We start from the raw sequence: 14670 nt of genomic DNA, 5'->3' as shown, positions 1-14670 counted from the left end.
ATGAAAACATTATTTTGTTTTTTAATTAAGCACTTAAAAAGGTCAAATGGAATTTAATTCCTTAGTCTGCACTAACTGCTAGATCTGTGTTTGCGGGGCAGTGTATCAACTCCAGCCAATAATCCACGTGCCTCCTTCAGTTGTGTTCATTTGGAAGAGAATGAATTGTTACAGGGTCTCATGTTTGCTTTACTACACTGATTCAAATAGGAGCATCTATTGATAAGGAGTTAGAAAAGAGTAGTATTTACGATTTTATGGGATGGCTAAGATTTCAACTTAAAGCTAGTTTATTATATACTGATATTTAATCAAATAAAACATAGGATTTTTTTTTCTCTTAGTGTCATGTTTTCAGAGGACTAATGTGTCAGTTATTGCTTGCTGTTTACCATCACCCCAAATCTTAGTGGCTATATTAGGTTTGCTGCTATAACAAGTTACCACAAATTTACTGGTGTAACATCACACATGTTTATTACTCTGTAGGTCAAAGTCTGATGAGTTTTACTGGGTTCAGATCAAAGTATCAGCAAGATTGTGTTCCTTTTGGAAGCTTTAGGGGAGTGTGTTTCCTCCCCTTTTCCAGCTGATGGAGGCCACCTGCATTTTTTGGCTTGTGGCCCCTTCCTCCATCTTCAAAGTCAGCAATCTCATCATTCGGACCTCTGCTTCTCTTGTCAAATCTGCTCTAACTCTGGCCTTCTCTGGCTCTGACCTCTTTGGCCTCTCTTCCCTCATAAGGACAATTGTAATTACATTGGGCCCACCCAGAAAATCGAGGATAATCTCTCTATCTCAAGGTTGTTAATAAACATATTCACAGGTTTGGGGGATTAGGACAGTGAACATTTTTGGGGGACCATTATTCTGCCTACCATGATGCCTCAAACAACTACCAAGTTATTTCTCATGATTCAGTGGCTCAGCATTTGGGCTCAGCTGAGCTGGGCTTCTGGTGTCCCCTGAGGTCATGCAGGAGTCTGCAGTGATACACAAGTTAACTGGGACTGGATGGTGTAAAATGGCCTTCTTTTCACGTCTGGTGGTTGATGCTGGCAGTTAGCTGGGCCATGTGCCTAGCGGGCTTAAACTGGGCTTCTTCATGTGGTGGCAGTGTTCCGAGGGAGTGAGAATAGAAACTGCAAGACATTGTGAGGCCTGGGATTGGAAGTCACACAGTATCACTACTTCTGCCATGTTTTAATGGTCAAAGTAAATCATAAGGCCAGCCCAATCCAAAGGTGTGGAAATAGATTCTACCTTTTGATGGAGGCAGAAAAAGATCTGTAGTCATTTAAAATCTCATTCAACTAACTTTATACATTTTATTCCCCCTTTAATGTTGATATTATGCTTGTAATAATTTTGACATGTGGGGTGCTCATTTGGTGAATCTTGACTTAATTACTTAGGATTTCACTTTTGAAATGTGTTTAACTGTTAGCCTGCATGATGGCAATTAGGGATTTTAGAAGGTACCTGAAGTTTTGTGAACCTTTGGCTGAACTTGTGTTTTAATGCTCTGATGTATCATATATGTAGAAACTGCTTGAACGAACCCGTGCCAGACGAGAGAATCTTCAGAGAAAGATGGCTGAGCGGCCCATCCCAGCAGCACGGTCTGTGACTCACACCAAGCGAGTCAGGGAGCCGCTTTCAGAAGCAAGTAACCAGCAACCCCTATCTGGTGGTGAAGGTGGGGAAAAGTAAATTTTGCATTTTTTAAAAGGAGATAAGCCCCAACCATTGTATTGGGCGTGTAGAAGAATGGGGGTCTTTGGGAGACAAATGTAATAGCCTCTGGGGGAAAGATCAGCCTTTTATTATATTTCAGGCCTATTATATTAAGCCTAGAACCTATCAGGCCAGAGCAGAATTTCTAACAGGTATTTCAGATTAATTGGTTGAACTTTATTTTCCTCATTCCAAAATATCCTTAAAAGCCCTAAGGGAAGCATAATAAAGCAGTGGAACATTTACTGGCAAGGATGTGGTTTTTCTACCCCAACGATGCCAGAAGAGCTCACCACCAGGTTCAGATGGTGTCTCTGGCATGAACAGGGCAACAAAAGGCAGACCTGCTTGCAGATGCTTGAAACGTAATGAGCCTTTTCATCCTCTGTCTGCTGAACTATCTCTCTGGAGCTGGGTGCAAAGTATAGGTTGTTAGTCTACAGAATGGTGAAATTAAACAAAAACAAAATTAAACAAAAAACCCCCACATACACACAGAAACAAACCCAAACACACCTAGAATCTTATCTTTTCTTTCCTAAATCTTGGCATCCTCAGCCTGCATGAGTCAGCTAATTTAATCTTTCCTAGCATTTGGAATAGTCTGGAGATGGTAAGTTTCCTTAGTATAAATTTAAAATACATATAGACAAAGAGTATTACAGAGGGCAAAACCAATACAAAAAAGATGAGGGCATGGTGCTGGTCACAATTATTTTCTAAGCTAATTATAGAATGAGAATTTACTTTTGTGTGTTTACACATTTTGAAGGGAGGGAATGCTCTGTATATCACATAAGAAAATAGAGGCCTGGCTTCAGTCCAGGCTCTTCTGTTTTCACTGTGGCACACGTTTCTGCAATCAAATATTGAGTACAGTGTATTTGAAAACTAGTGACTGGAACTAGGTTTTGATGCTTAAATAGAAATATTTACTGTTTATATAAGAAACGTAAACTTGAAGAATTCTGCACATCCAGGTGGTGAACCATGTTAAAATAGGAACACTTCCAAAAAAAAAATGATTAGACAAATTCATTGAAAATCTGTCCGTAAATGAGTTGAATGAGATTGGAAAGTTTCATGAGGTACATTCAATTAGATTGATGTTTATGAGGGCAATCATGACTTCCCCCTCATGTTACTTCGGTTACTGCCAGAACAAGAACGCTTGGTCAGGCAGCTAATGAAACTGACCTTATGTGGAATTTACGCCCTACATTTTAAAGTTTAATTTTTTAGGAGATATGTTAAAACTCATTCTTGGGTAAAAATTATATGCCTTATGTTTGGATAGCTCTTTTTTCTTTTTAGAACTTTTAAATTCATTTTAGAGGTGTTCATGGAAGTTTAAAATGTGAAATGTTAAATATTTGTACTGATGAATTTGTTTGATATCGATCAGATAATTCAGTCATTTTTTTTTTTGATTCTCTGCTTCCTAAACCTCAAGCCAGGTACCGTTCTACCCTTTTTATTATTGTTTGTGGGAGATTGTTTTAAAAGCAGAAAGTTTCCTTAACTCACTGTATCACTTTAGGCAGGTAACTTGATTTCTCTGGGTCTGATTTTTCTTACGTAAAAATGTGATGACTGGGCTGTATGATCTTTAAAATCCCTTAGAACATTTGCTTATTCTGTGCGTGTGCACTTTTTATTTCCTAGGGTCTTAAGACCACATAGAGTTTTATGCATATATCTTGAAAATGTTATTTGTATATTGTTTCATTAAGATTTTTTAACTCGTAAATTATATGTTTGCTTAAACAGAAATCTCTCCTATTAGATTTCTAAGTTACTGAAAGAAAGTAGAATTTTACATATTTCTTGTTGTAAGTAAAATTATTTAAAGGAATAGAGAGATGTAATGTTTTATTAATGTGTTAAGTACTTACTGCAAGTTTTTCATGATGTAAGAAATTACAGAATTTTTATTTTTATTTTTTTTGTCCTTTTTAATCTAGAGAAATCTTGTCCAAAACCATCACCATCAAAAAAACGTTGTTCTGACAACACTGAAGTAGAAGTTTCTAACTTGGAAAATGAAAAACCGGTTGAGTCAGCTTCTACAAAACCTTGTTCTCCGAGTCCTATGTCCCCTCAGGCACAGCCACAGGCACCAGCTCCTGTTAGTGATTCCACAGCTGCCCCGGCAGCGCTGCTGGGTGTGAGGAGAGGCCTGAACTCAGGATCAGAGGCAACTGCAGCTTCTTCAGTCAAAGCACGAATGCAAAAGCTGGCCGAGCAACGGCGCTATTGGGATAACGAAGATGTGACAGGTATAATTACATGGATGGCGTGGTCTTTAAATCTGCTTCAGTAAGATTCAACTTGGTATGTTGAAAATGTTATGTATCAGTTAACACATGAAAGGTAAATGCTTTTTCGTCGATATCCTGAGTATCCATTTGCAAGCAATACTTGCAAGTGGCTTATATATCAGTATATATTTATCAATTGGTTGTGTTCTCATTGAAGCAGATGATGATGAGGTTCTTAAGACTCACTCACAAAAACCTGCTCTTGCAATGGAACTATCTTTTATTTGCAATAAAAAGAAGTAGAGATTAAACTATTAGCATTATCAGTACTGCTGACCTTCGGTTCTATATTCAAGTAATCCTGTTTCATGAATTCACTAATTAAATAAACTTGAGTGACCAAGGTATGCGATGCTGTTCAATAGGGGAGAGAGAAAACTTCAAAAGACATTTATTGAGCACCTACAAAGCTAAGATGCTGGAGGCAGATACAGTGACCTGGTCTTTGCCTTTCATGGGCCCAGAATCTGATGGAGAGCCTGAGAGCAGATCAGCAGTCATGCAGCAGGGTCGTTTGTTCTGCGATAAATTTTATTTATCTCCTACCTTGTTACCAAAAAAGCCTTGGATGACTTATAAAAATGCCTGTATTAAAAATGAGAAAAATAAGGAAATCAAGGTGAAGAGAAGGAAAAACATAGTGAAGGGTAAATTGGTTTATTAAATCCCAGCCTTCAGGTCTTCCTCACTTGCTGGAGATGATTCTGAACTTGCTAGCCTCCAACGCAAAGAGGTGAAACGCTGTCAGTTACATGACTAATGTTTATAAGATCAAAAATGGAACCATAGAGAACTTTCTTCCCTGGGTCCTCAAAAATGGCATGGGAGCTAGCAAGTATGTAACATTTCTCAAGGTAGGCAGACAGCCTGGCTCCAAGCTCATTTCAGTAAAGGAGTTCCAGAATGAGCCAGCACAGTGCAGTGGACCACTCAGTGGCGACTGGGCCTTCCCCAAGGAAGCGTTCCTCAAGCTTTGGCTTTCAACCCAGCTCCTGTGTATCAGAATCACTCAGACCATTGGATTGGAATCTCAGGAGTGCAGTGGAGCCCTGGGGTGTGCTCTTTTTTTCTTTCTTTTCTTCTTCTTTTTTTTTTTTTTAAACTCTATAGGTAATTCTGATGCAGAGCCAGAATTAAGACCAAGTGATCTGAAGAAATGGATGGGCTGCATATATTTCAGGCAGTCTTCCATAAATTATCAACTCTTTTAACTGAAATTTTGATAAGTATTGGATAACAGAGTATTTAAGATTATCCCTTCTGGCAGTGATGATAATCTCAAGAGCAAATACTTACTGTGTGAAATGCTAGACACTTTTTTATTCTAAAATAGTATAGCATTTAATTCTTACAACAATCGTTAAGACATACACTCTGCTTTTTCCTCATGTTGTAGAAGAGGAAACTGGGTTCAGAGAGGCTAAGACACCTGCCCACTGTTGACAGCTAAAACCCCAAACCCAGTAGTTTGACTCTAGGGCTCAACTTCTACCAACTGTGACCTGCCTGATTTTTTTGGGTGCATATCAGGGTGCTGATACTCCATGTTGTCAATTATACCTATTTCTTTTCGTAGTGGGTGGGGCTAACCAGGCTTCTTTATGATGCCTGGAGAGGCTACCAGTAGATTTGCCTGAATAGAATGGTGTCCCGTTTTTGTTCTGTAGGGAGTATCCAAGGGCAGCAGAGTGCAGATTTTCTTTTTTTGAAAAAAGAAAGAGGGGTGTGATTTAACACGTGATCAGAAGAACAACCAAGGCCCTAAACGTTCTAGAGAAGAAAACGTTGCAGCAGTGATTTTGAATATTTTGAAAGCAAATGTTAACAAATGCCTGCCTCAGCCTTGAAAAGAAATCTCATTAAAGCATCGTAGCCTGTCTAATTTTAAGCATTGAAACGTGTGAATAAAGTGTTTGTGATGAATGATTTAGTGAATGCTATACAAGGCTGTGGATATAAGCTGATTAAATGTTTGAGGGATTATACTAAAATGTAATTTATCTGAAGTCTTTCTTTCTGATAGAGAATAGCTAGAAGAGCTAGAGGTCTTTAAAGCCCAATCCTAAAACATGGTAATAAAACTGTCATCTGCTTAGAGGTTAGTGCCTATTCTAAGGAAAATGATAAAGGCATGCAAAATGGTATTGTAGGGGAGTTGGTGGTCAGGGAAGCTTTCCTGGAGGAGGCAGAGGCAATTCACCTGGACTTCGAGGGGCGGCTGGCTTCAGACAGTAGAGGTATTCTAGGCAGAAACAACAGAATGTATAAAAAGCACAGAGGCACCAAGGACATAGTGTCCGTATGAAGAGTATTCCAGTACACAGTTCATGTGGTAGAGAAGGAAGAGATACGCTTGGAGAAAGCAGCAGGGTCCAGAGCATTTGGAATTTAAGCAGGAGGTGATGGGGAAGTACCAGGAGAGTTTAAGTAGGCAGATGTTTTAGGAAGATCATGCTGGCATCAGCGTTGAGGAGGGACTGAAGAGATTCGAAGCAGAAAGACCAGTTAGAAGGCTAATGTTATAATTCAGGCATAATGATAATGGTCTGAAAGTGCAGAGGAGGCTGGATTTAAGAGATTTAGAAGAAAGGATCTGTGGGACTTGATGACAGGGTGGTAGATGATTAGGGAAAATGGAGGAAGAGGCCATGATGAGGAGGAATGTGTTTGGGGCAATTTGAACTCAATATATTATTTGGGGTGCTGGTGGGATAGCCATATGGACGTGGTTGATCATTAGAGGGAGACCATGAAGTCAAGCCCATAAAGACAGAACTAGTAGATGATAATGTCACAAATGGAAATACAATATAAGGCCTGCAAAGTGTGTAGGCATCTGGTGACAATAGCAAAAGCAACTTCAGGGCAGTGGTGTAGGCAGAAGGCAGACTGAAGTGAGTTGAGTAGTGAATGAATATTGTGCAGGAAAGGAGGGACAGTAGCTAAAAGAGGGTGAATGTTGATGAGAGGACGTTTGGTTTTAGTTTTAGAATGCGAGAGTCTTGAGCATATTTATGTGCAGAAAAGAAAGTCTGTAGAGAGGAAGAAGGGGTTATCTGGAGTGAGATCCCTGAGAAGGCTTTGGAGGAGTTGAATTAAAACTTCAGGCAGAGGAATAAGCCTTGGACAGTAGGAAGAATACCTGTTCCATTGACTGACTTTGTGGACTAGAAAATGCTGTGAACTTTGACTTCCTTGTGTACTCTTTGTGCATACATGCCTTTGTCAGTTAAGTGTTACTTATTGGAGATTTATCTCCAAATGAAGGAACTGTGTGGAAAAACATTTTAGTCTAACCCTATGCTGTTCAGTACTGTAACCACTAGCCATATGTAGCTTTTAAATTCAAATTAATTAAAATGAAGTGAAGTTTCTTATTGCCTTAGCCACATTTCAGGTGCTCTGTATTAGACAGCATGGATATAGAGCATCTCCATCATTGCAGAAAGTTCTATTGTATAGTACTGCTCAAAGCCATTTTTAAAACAAATATATGGAATATGTAACCTTAAATTCTGCAGTGTTATAACATCATGAATTAATTCTAAAAATATAACCTAAATGCATGGTATCTTATAGGTTTATAATCTATTAAAAAATTGAAAAAAATAGATGTAGCAATTTTTTTTTAAAATTTGGACTAAGTGTCTGGTTTAAAAATATATTGTCAAATTTAAGCAGCTTGGTAATTTCATGCATATGAGACCATAACTTATGGGTTTTTAACTCTTTTTCTGAAAACATTTTCAGATAATATACCTGAAAGCTCACCCATGTCAACAGTGTCATCAGAGGAAAAGGCTGCCTCCCCTCCCAAACCAGCCCTTTCAGATGCTTCAGCAACTCCCGTTGGGAGAAGGGGCCGTCTGGCCAACCTTGCTGCAACTATTTGCTCCTGGGAAGATGATGTAAAAAGCTCATCTGCAAAGCAAAGCAGTGTACAAGAACAGCCTGGTACCACTTGTTTATCCAAATTTTCCTCTGCAAGTGGAGCATCTGCTAGGATCAATAGCAGCAGTGTTGAGCAGGAAGCTACATGCTGTTCCCAAAGGGATGGCCAGGCCTCTTTGAATAAAGCCCCATCCTCGAGTGCTGTGGATGCATCTTTGATTAATGTTGCGACTTCCAGCTCTGTGGTGAGTAAATAGAATTTTGGTCTTTGGAAACCTTTTTTTTGTTGTTGTTATTATGAGTGATAATGTGTGTATATGTGTGTGTGTGTGTGTGTGTGTGTGTGTGTGTGTGTGTGTGTGTGTAGGTATTTATTTTATAACATGTATATAGGGTGTTTATATGTATTTTTAGAGTATTTGTTTCACAGAAAGTAAAAAATCATAAATTTGGTACTCTGTCCCAAGATAAATTAGTAGTTGACAACTAAATCACACTAATCTAATGTAATTCTAAACAATATAATATGGAATGGTGGGACCTCTTCCTGGTCATCAGGGAGACCACTGAAATTACTTTCTTCATTAGAACACTTTATGTATGTGTTTAAATACAAGATACCAAATATCTCTGAAAACTAGTAGCTATAGTTACCTCCAGAGGGCAATTGTCAAGGATGGGCAAAACTTTCACAGTATATAGCCTTTTGAAATATCTGAAAGATTACTTTGCACATATATTATCTCAGTGGTTTTTAAAAACAAGATTCAAAAACCAAAAAAGAAAAAAAATATGTTTTTGAGCATTGTCTTTAAGTGTAGAGCCAGGTTTTAGAATTAGGCAGACCTGCATTCAGTCCCAGCCCTGCCCCATAATTAGAAGTGTGGCTTTGGAGAATCTTGCAAAACCTTATTTTTCCATTTATAAAATGGGAAAGAAAGGGTTATGGGAGGTTTAAATGAGATAATGTGTGTAATGCACTTAGTAGAGTGCTTGGCACATAGTAAGTACTGAAGAACTTGTAGTTCCCCATCAAGTACATGATATGGTTTTGTTAAATTAATATTGACTTAATTAAAATACAAATAAATATGTAACTTGACCTAATACAGTTAACATGTATAAAAGTACTAGTGCAGTAATATAAAGAAATTGTTTTTTTAAATAGCGAGTGGTCCTGTCCCTCATACTAAATTACCCGTCAATATATTATGAGCCTAAACTACATATTATAATTTGAATAATAGCATTTTCTAAGTTAATTTTTTTCCAAACCTTTCAAATCGGTTTGCTCTCTTAGCAAGAAATGTTTTTTCATGAGCTTACAGAAGGGCTACCGAGCAGATAGGATTTGAGGTGTTTTGTCGTAGGACTACCTTTAGATACTGTGAATGTTGTTATTTACCCTAAGTATTATCATGTTTCAGAAAGCTACTTCTTCCCCAGTGAAATCTTCTACTACATCCATCACCAGTGCTAAAAATTGTGAGATACAAAATTCTGAACTTCTTCAAAAAACTCCTGTTATTCCTCTGAAAACAGCGGTATCGAAACCAGTTGAGAAGTCCACTGTACCCCGAACAGTTCAGCCCAAGGAAGAATTAAATAGAGACGTTTGTCTGCAGTCTCAAGCTAAGGACAAATCTACAACACCAGGTTATGTATTTTTAAAAATCCAAAGTACTGCTGACCATTTTCAGGGTGTTTTTTCTCTGCATTTTAAATATCCAGTTGTGAATGGTACAGTGTTGCCAGGGCAAATGTCCAAATGGATCAAGTGAGACTTCCACAAATTCAGCTGTCATTGATTGAATGAATATTCATTAGTGTAGACTAGCCCAGTTACTGGTCCAAGAATTTAACCTGTTACGTTTTAATAGTTTAAACATGCTTTTTTCTAGAATGACTATGCTAGATGCTTTCTTCTGTACTTCTTGATGTAGACAAAGCACATACAACTGGAAATCACATTTTAAGGACATAATAGAGAAACATTCTTGTAACCAAGTGTGCTGAACAGTGTTTCTCAAACTTCACTATGAAAGCACCCCTAATACCAAAGGGAAGGGAATATGTATACAAATGGCTGTACTCCCATTTTATTTGTATGTGTGTATATTGTGTGTAAGTGTATGCAAGTTCAATTTTAGTATAGTAAATTGATGGTCCAGGAAGTCCATATTTATCTTGTGGTGACTTATACCTTCTGGTATACCCCCACATGCTGTTAGTGAGAAACACAGGACTATAAAATATGGTTCAAATAAGTGGCAGTATAGTTTACTTTGAGCTGTATTCTTTTTCATTAGAATTGCTTTTGGAAAGACTGTTTTCATTCTTAATTTTAATTTCTTGAAAATACAATCTCTCCAGAAACTATAGTTTATCATAAAAGAGAAGCAGACAGAGAGATGGAAGTGGGGAATCCATTAGTTATGGAGTAAGTAGAAACCAGTCAGTTTCCAGATGAGCCAAAATGAGAAGTGGAAATAGTAGCAAAATCCCCACATGGAATCGGACTATTACTCCCAATTTTCTAGACTTAATGACATAGATAAGAATGACATAAATAAGAAGCATTCTTTTTATTATTCTTGGCTACTGAATATACCCAGAATACATTAACAGGACCTCAGAGATATTTAATTTACACACTCATTTGTATTCTTAATGGACTCTAGTTTGAGATATGGGATGGAGTGGTAATATGTGACATGTGGAGTCTTCAAACTATGGTCATAGGTCAAATCCTACCCTTCACTTATTTTTGCAAATAAAGTTTTATTGGAACACAGCCAAGCCCATTTACTGCTTTTGCTTTCATGCTTCATTGCAGACTTGAGTAGTTGTGACAATGGCCATATGCCTTGCAAAGCCAACGATGTTTACTCTCTGGTTCTGTATAGGAAAATGTTTGCCAATTACTGATATAGACAAACTTCCTTTTATATAATACAACCCTAGCATCCTTGTAATAAAAGTGATGTATATCCCATTTGTCCTATTTTAAACGTACCTCATACTATTTCAGATGAGTACTGTTTTAAGATTTTTGTAAAATCAAAACATTGATAAAGTGAATTATCCTTAATTTTTCTTTTTGGAAGTGATAAATGATTTAATCATTAGATTTTCATGTTAGACTTACTAAAAACATGATAAAGTATATTGGGCTGTAGAAATATTAGTAGTTGGTTATTATGGTCAGGACGCTTGGTGGTGGTTAGGGTGTATTGTTAATATATGTGCAATCAATTTCCAGTCATTTACGTTCTGATTATTTAGTTTAAGGATTTTCTAATCCCCAGTCTCCTCTCACTCTACCTTTTAAAAATTCCTCTTTTTTAAAGAATTAAATCCTATAAGAAAATTTTAGGATATGGAATTAAGTAGTACGATAAAATTTTTTTTGAACTATTTTCTTACTAAATGTTTACTTTCTGACTGAATGTTCCTAGTAAAATTAAAGCATTTTGAAGCTGGACTGGATTTTAGAACTTCTCCCATAGAAATCATAATTGTTACTTATTCTGAATAGCCTCCAAAAATGTATGTGTTTTCTGTAGGAGGAGCAGGAATTAAGCCTTTCTTGGAACGCTTTGGAGAGCGTTGTCAAGAACACATCAAAGGAAGTCCAGCTCGTAGCACACCCCAAAGAACCCCCATTGTCACTCCAAATACAAAGGCCATACGAGAAAGATTGTTCAGGCAAAACGCATCTTCATCTACTACCCATTTAGCGCAACAACTCAAGCAGGTATGGCTTACTGCTTTTAACATTATTTATTATGTGATCTCAGCATAGAACCTAGAAATCAAACTATGAATTCTGACACCAGTCTTTTTGACTGAGATAAAGAGCATGTATATTCTCTGTATCACTTATTTCAAGTTAGAAATATTATTATCCTGTATTCCATGTGTATCGTGAATTTAATCTTAAAACTGAAGACGAGTAAAGTTACTAGTGTTTGGATATTACTAAACATACTGTTGGCGCTTGTGTAAAATAGTTTTTGATGGTTTTAGGAACGTGAAAAAGAACTAGCATGTCTTCGTGGCCGTTCTGACAAGGGCAATTTATGGAGTGCAGAAAAAGGCGAAAACTCAAGAAGCAAACAGCTAGAATTAAATCCTATAACCAAACAGGTAACATAAACAGGAAATATAAAAGTGAACTGGGTACCAAAGTAGTGCTGGGATCTAACTTCTGGTTCTTCACTGTAAAATAACTCTATACATTTTCTTGTTCCTGTTAACTATGCCACTTTCCATTCATAAACTCCTTAAAAGTTCATACCAACTTTGCTTTTCTCTTGTCATATTTTCTCATGTAATGGAACTTTTTATCATATTCACTTATGACCTACTTAAAATCAGGTCTACAAAATTATTCTCATCATTCAATTGATTTCAGATTTCTTTTAACATTCTGCTTAGATGCTGTTTTCAAAATGTTTCTCAGAATGTACTTTTTTCATCAATGATCATATATCTCTCCCCCCAATACCATACTTTAACACTATCTGTAATCTTTTTAGTTACCAAATACCTTCCAGATTTCTCTTCACTCATACTACTCTATGTTAAATTTCATTGATTAGCCTTCAACAAAATTTCTACTGTGTTAAACTATCTACTATATATATATACATTTAAATTTTTTTCTTCCAGTTTTATTGAGATATAATTGACACACAGCACTGTGTAAGTTTAAGGCATACAGTATAATACATTGTGAAATAATTACTGCAATAAGTTTTGTGAACATCCATCATCTCATATAGATACAAAATAAAAAGAAAACATATTTCTTCCTTGTGATGAGAACTCTTAGGAGTTACTCTCTTAACAGCATTCATATATAACACACAGTGTTAATTAATCACGTTGTATATTATATCTCTAGTACTTATTTATCTTATAACTGGATATTTGTACCTTTTGACCACCTTCATCCAATTCCCCCTTCCCCTACTCCTGCCTCGTAACCACAAAACTCTCTTTTTCTGTGAGTTTGCTTGTTTGTTTTTTGAAATATAATTGACCTACAACACCATGTTAGTTCCTGGCACACAACATAGTGATTTGATATTTCTGTACATTACAAAATGATCACTATGATAAGTCTGGTTACCATCTGTCACCATGCAAAGATATTATTTTAATATTGACTGTATTCTCCATGCTGTACATTTCATCCCTGTGACTCATTTATTTTGTAACTAGAAATTTATACATCTTAATTTCCCTGTGTTAGGATATATTTTTAAGCTAAAAATAATAGAACTATATTTAACACAAGAAATAGAACAGTATGTTTAACCAGTATTCTTTGAGAAGGATCTGTTTGATTTTGTTTTTAATCAGTTCCTTTGCTTAACAAATCGTGTTTCCCAGGGTTCTGATCTCAACCTTTGTTTTATCTCACTTGTCCTGGGACATCTCTTTCCCATCCTTATATCTAGCTTCAGCCACTCACCGACATGCTAATGATGCTCTGCTGCCCTCACCTCTCTCCTGAACTCTAGTTGAGCTTTGGTTGGCTGGTGGAGCTTTCTACACTTTGCTGGCGTCTCTGCCCCATGTAGTCATGTCTTCGCTTAGAGTTTTACTCAGTATCTCATCATCTAAAACATCTGGGGGTTCCTCCTTGGCTCCTTCCTTTTATTGCTGTGTCTTCCCACCCCCTGGCCTCTGGTGCTTGCGTACACACACACACATATCCAGTGATACATTTTCCAAGTATGTCACCAAGCTGCCTTGTCCTCTGTATTTTCTGTGCCATTGCCTTAATCAATAGCATAGCTTTGTACTGAACACCTTGCTTCTAGTCTGGCTGCTCTCCAGTCCATCTAACCACTGCTGCCAGAAAAATATTTCTAAAAGGCAGATATTCATGTATTCATGTATTCACTTGCTTAAAATCCTGGAGAGCATCCCATAGCCATCCTCAGAAAAATGTCTGAAGTGCTTGACTTAATATCTAGAATCTGGCTTCTCCTCGCTGCTCCTCCCCATGTGTGCTTCAGTCTTGTCATGTGGACTATTTGCAGTTTCTCCAATGTCCCCATGTTTTCAGATCTCTTTGCCTTTGCCTTGCTCTTCTCTCTGGATGAAGTATCTCTGTGGTGAGCTCCTGCTTCACTGAGAACAGGTCACACTTTAATCCCCTCTGCAAGTGTTTACTTGGCCGTCCTCCCCCCGTCCCCTTGGTTCATGTCATCCTGTGTTTACCTCACTGGAATATTGATCTTCCTGTAATTGTCTTAATTTGCCTTCCACCTCTGTCTATGAGAGCCTTATTCATCTCTACGTTCTTAGTGCTTGGCTCACAGTAGGCGCTCAATAAATTTATCTTTGAAAGAAGGAGTGAATGTTCTAATCCCTCCCATCAGCATAGAGTAAGCTATTATCTATGATCTTAAAAACAGCTCCTTTGATCCCCCATTGCCCTCCCTTCCTTTGCCTCCTTTTCATCTAAATTCTTTCAAAACACTGCCTCTACTTAACTTTTACTGTCTTTCCCCTCCCTTCTCTCTTCATCTCTCCACTCGAACTCTCACCACTACCTGCTCCACAGACCATACCCTTATCAAATTCACTAGTGATCATCCGTAGTCAAGTTTCAGGTGTTTAACGTGACCTACTAGCAGCATCTGACATTGTTGATCATTCTCTTCTGTTTGAAGAACCTGCTTCACTTGGTTGCCACTATCTC

The 14670-nt window shown here is 37.5% G+C and overlaps 1 protein-coding gene across 5 annotated transcripts in view; it reads left to right on the top strand.

Annotated features, from left to right (window-relative positions):
• The window catches only part of ANLN (anillin, actin binding protein), a 50770-nt gene that overhangs the window by 4672 nt on the left and 31428 nt on the right, over positions 1–14670 (top strand). For 3 of the 5 annotated variants that reach the window (XM_045516956.2, XM_045516955.2, XM_010955398.3), the window contains exons 2-7: positions 1546–1699; positions 3702–4016; positions 7809–8194; positions 9377–9605; positions 11516–11706; positions 11979–12098. In XM_045516956.2, the coding sequence (XP_045372912.2) occupies positions 1546–1699; positions 3702–4016; positions 7809–8194; positions 9377–9605; positions 11516–11706; positions 11979–12098 (1395 nt within the window). The remainder of the gene's footprint in view (positions 1–1545; positions 1700–3701; positions 4017–7808; positions 8195–9376; positions 9606–11515; positions 11707–11978; positions 12099–14670) is intronic. The other 2 variants (XM_074367233.1, XM_074367235.1) reach the window with 2 other exon arrangements.

The sequence above is a fragment of the Camelus bactrianus genome, chromosome 7 (assembly GCF_048773025.1).
Source record: "Camelus bactrianus isolate YW-2024 breed Bactrian camel chromosome 7, ASM4877302v1, whole genome shotgun sequence".
NCBI lineage: Eukaryota > Metazoa > Chordata > Mammalia > Artiodactyla > Camelidae > Camelus > Camelus bactrianus.
The sequence above is the reverse complement of the archived record's forward strand: the minus strand, read 5'-3'. Positions and strand labels throughout refer to the sequence as shown.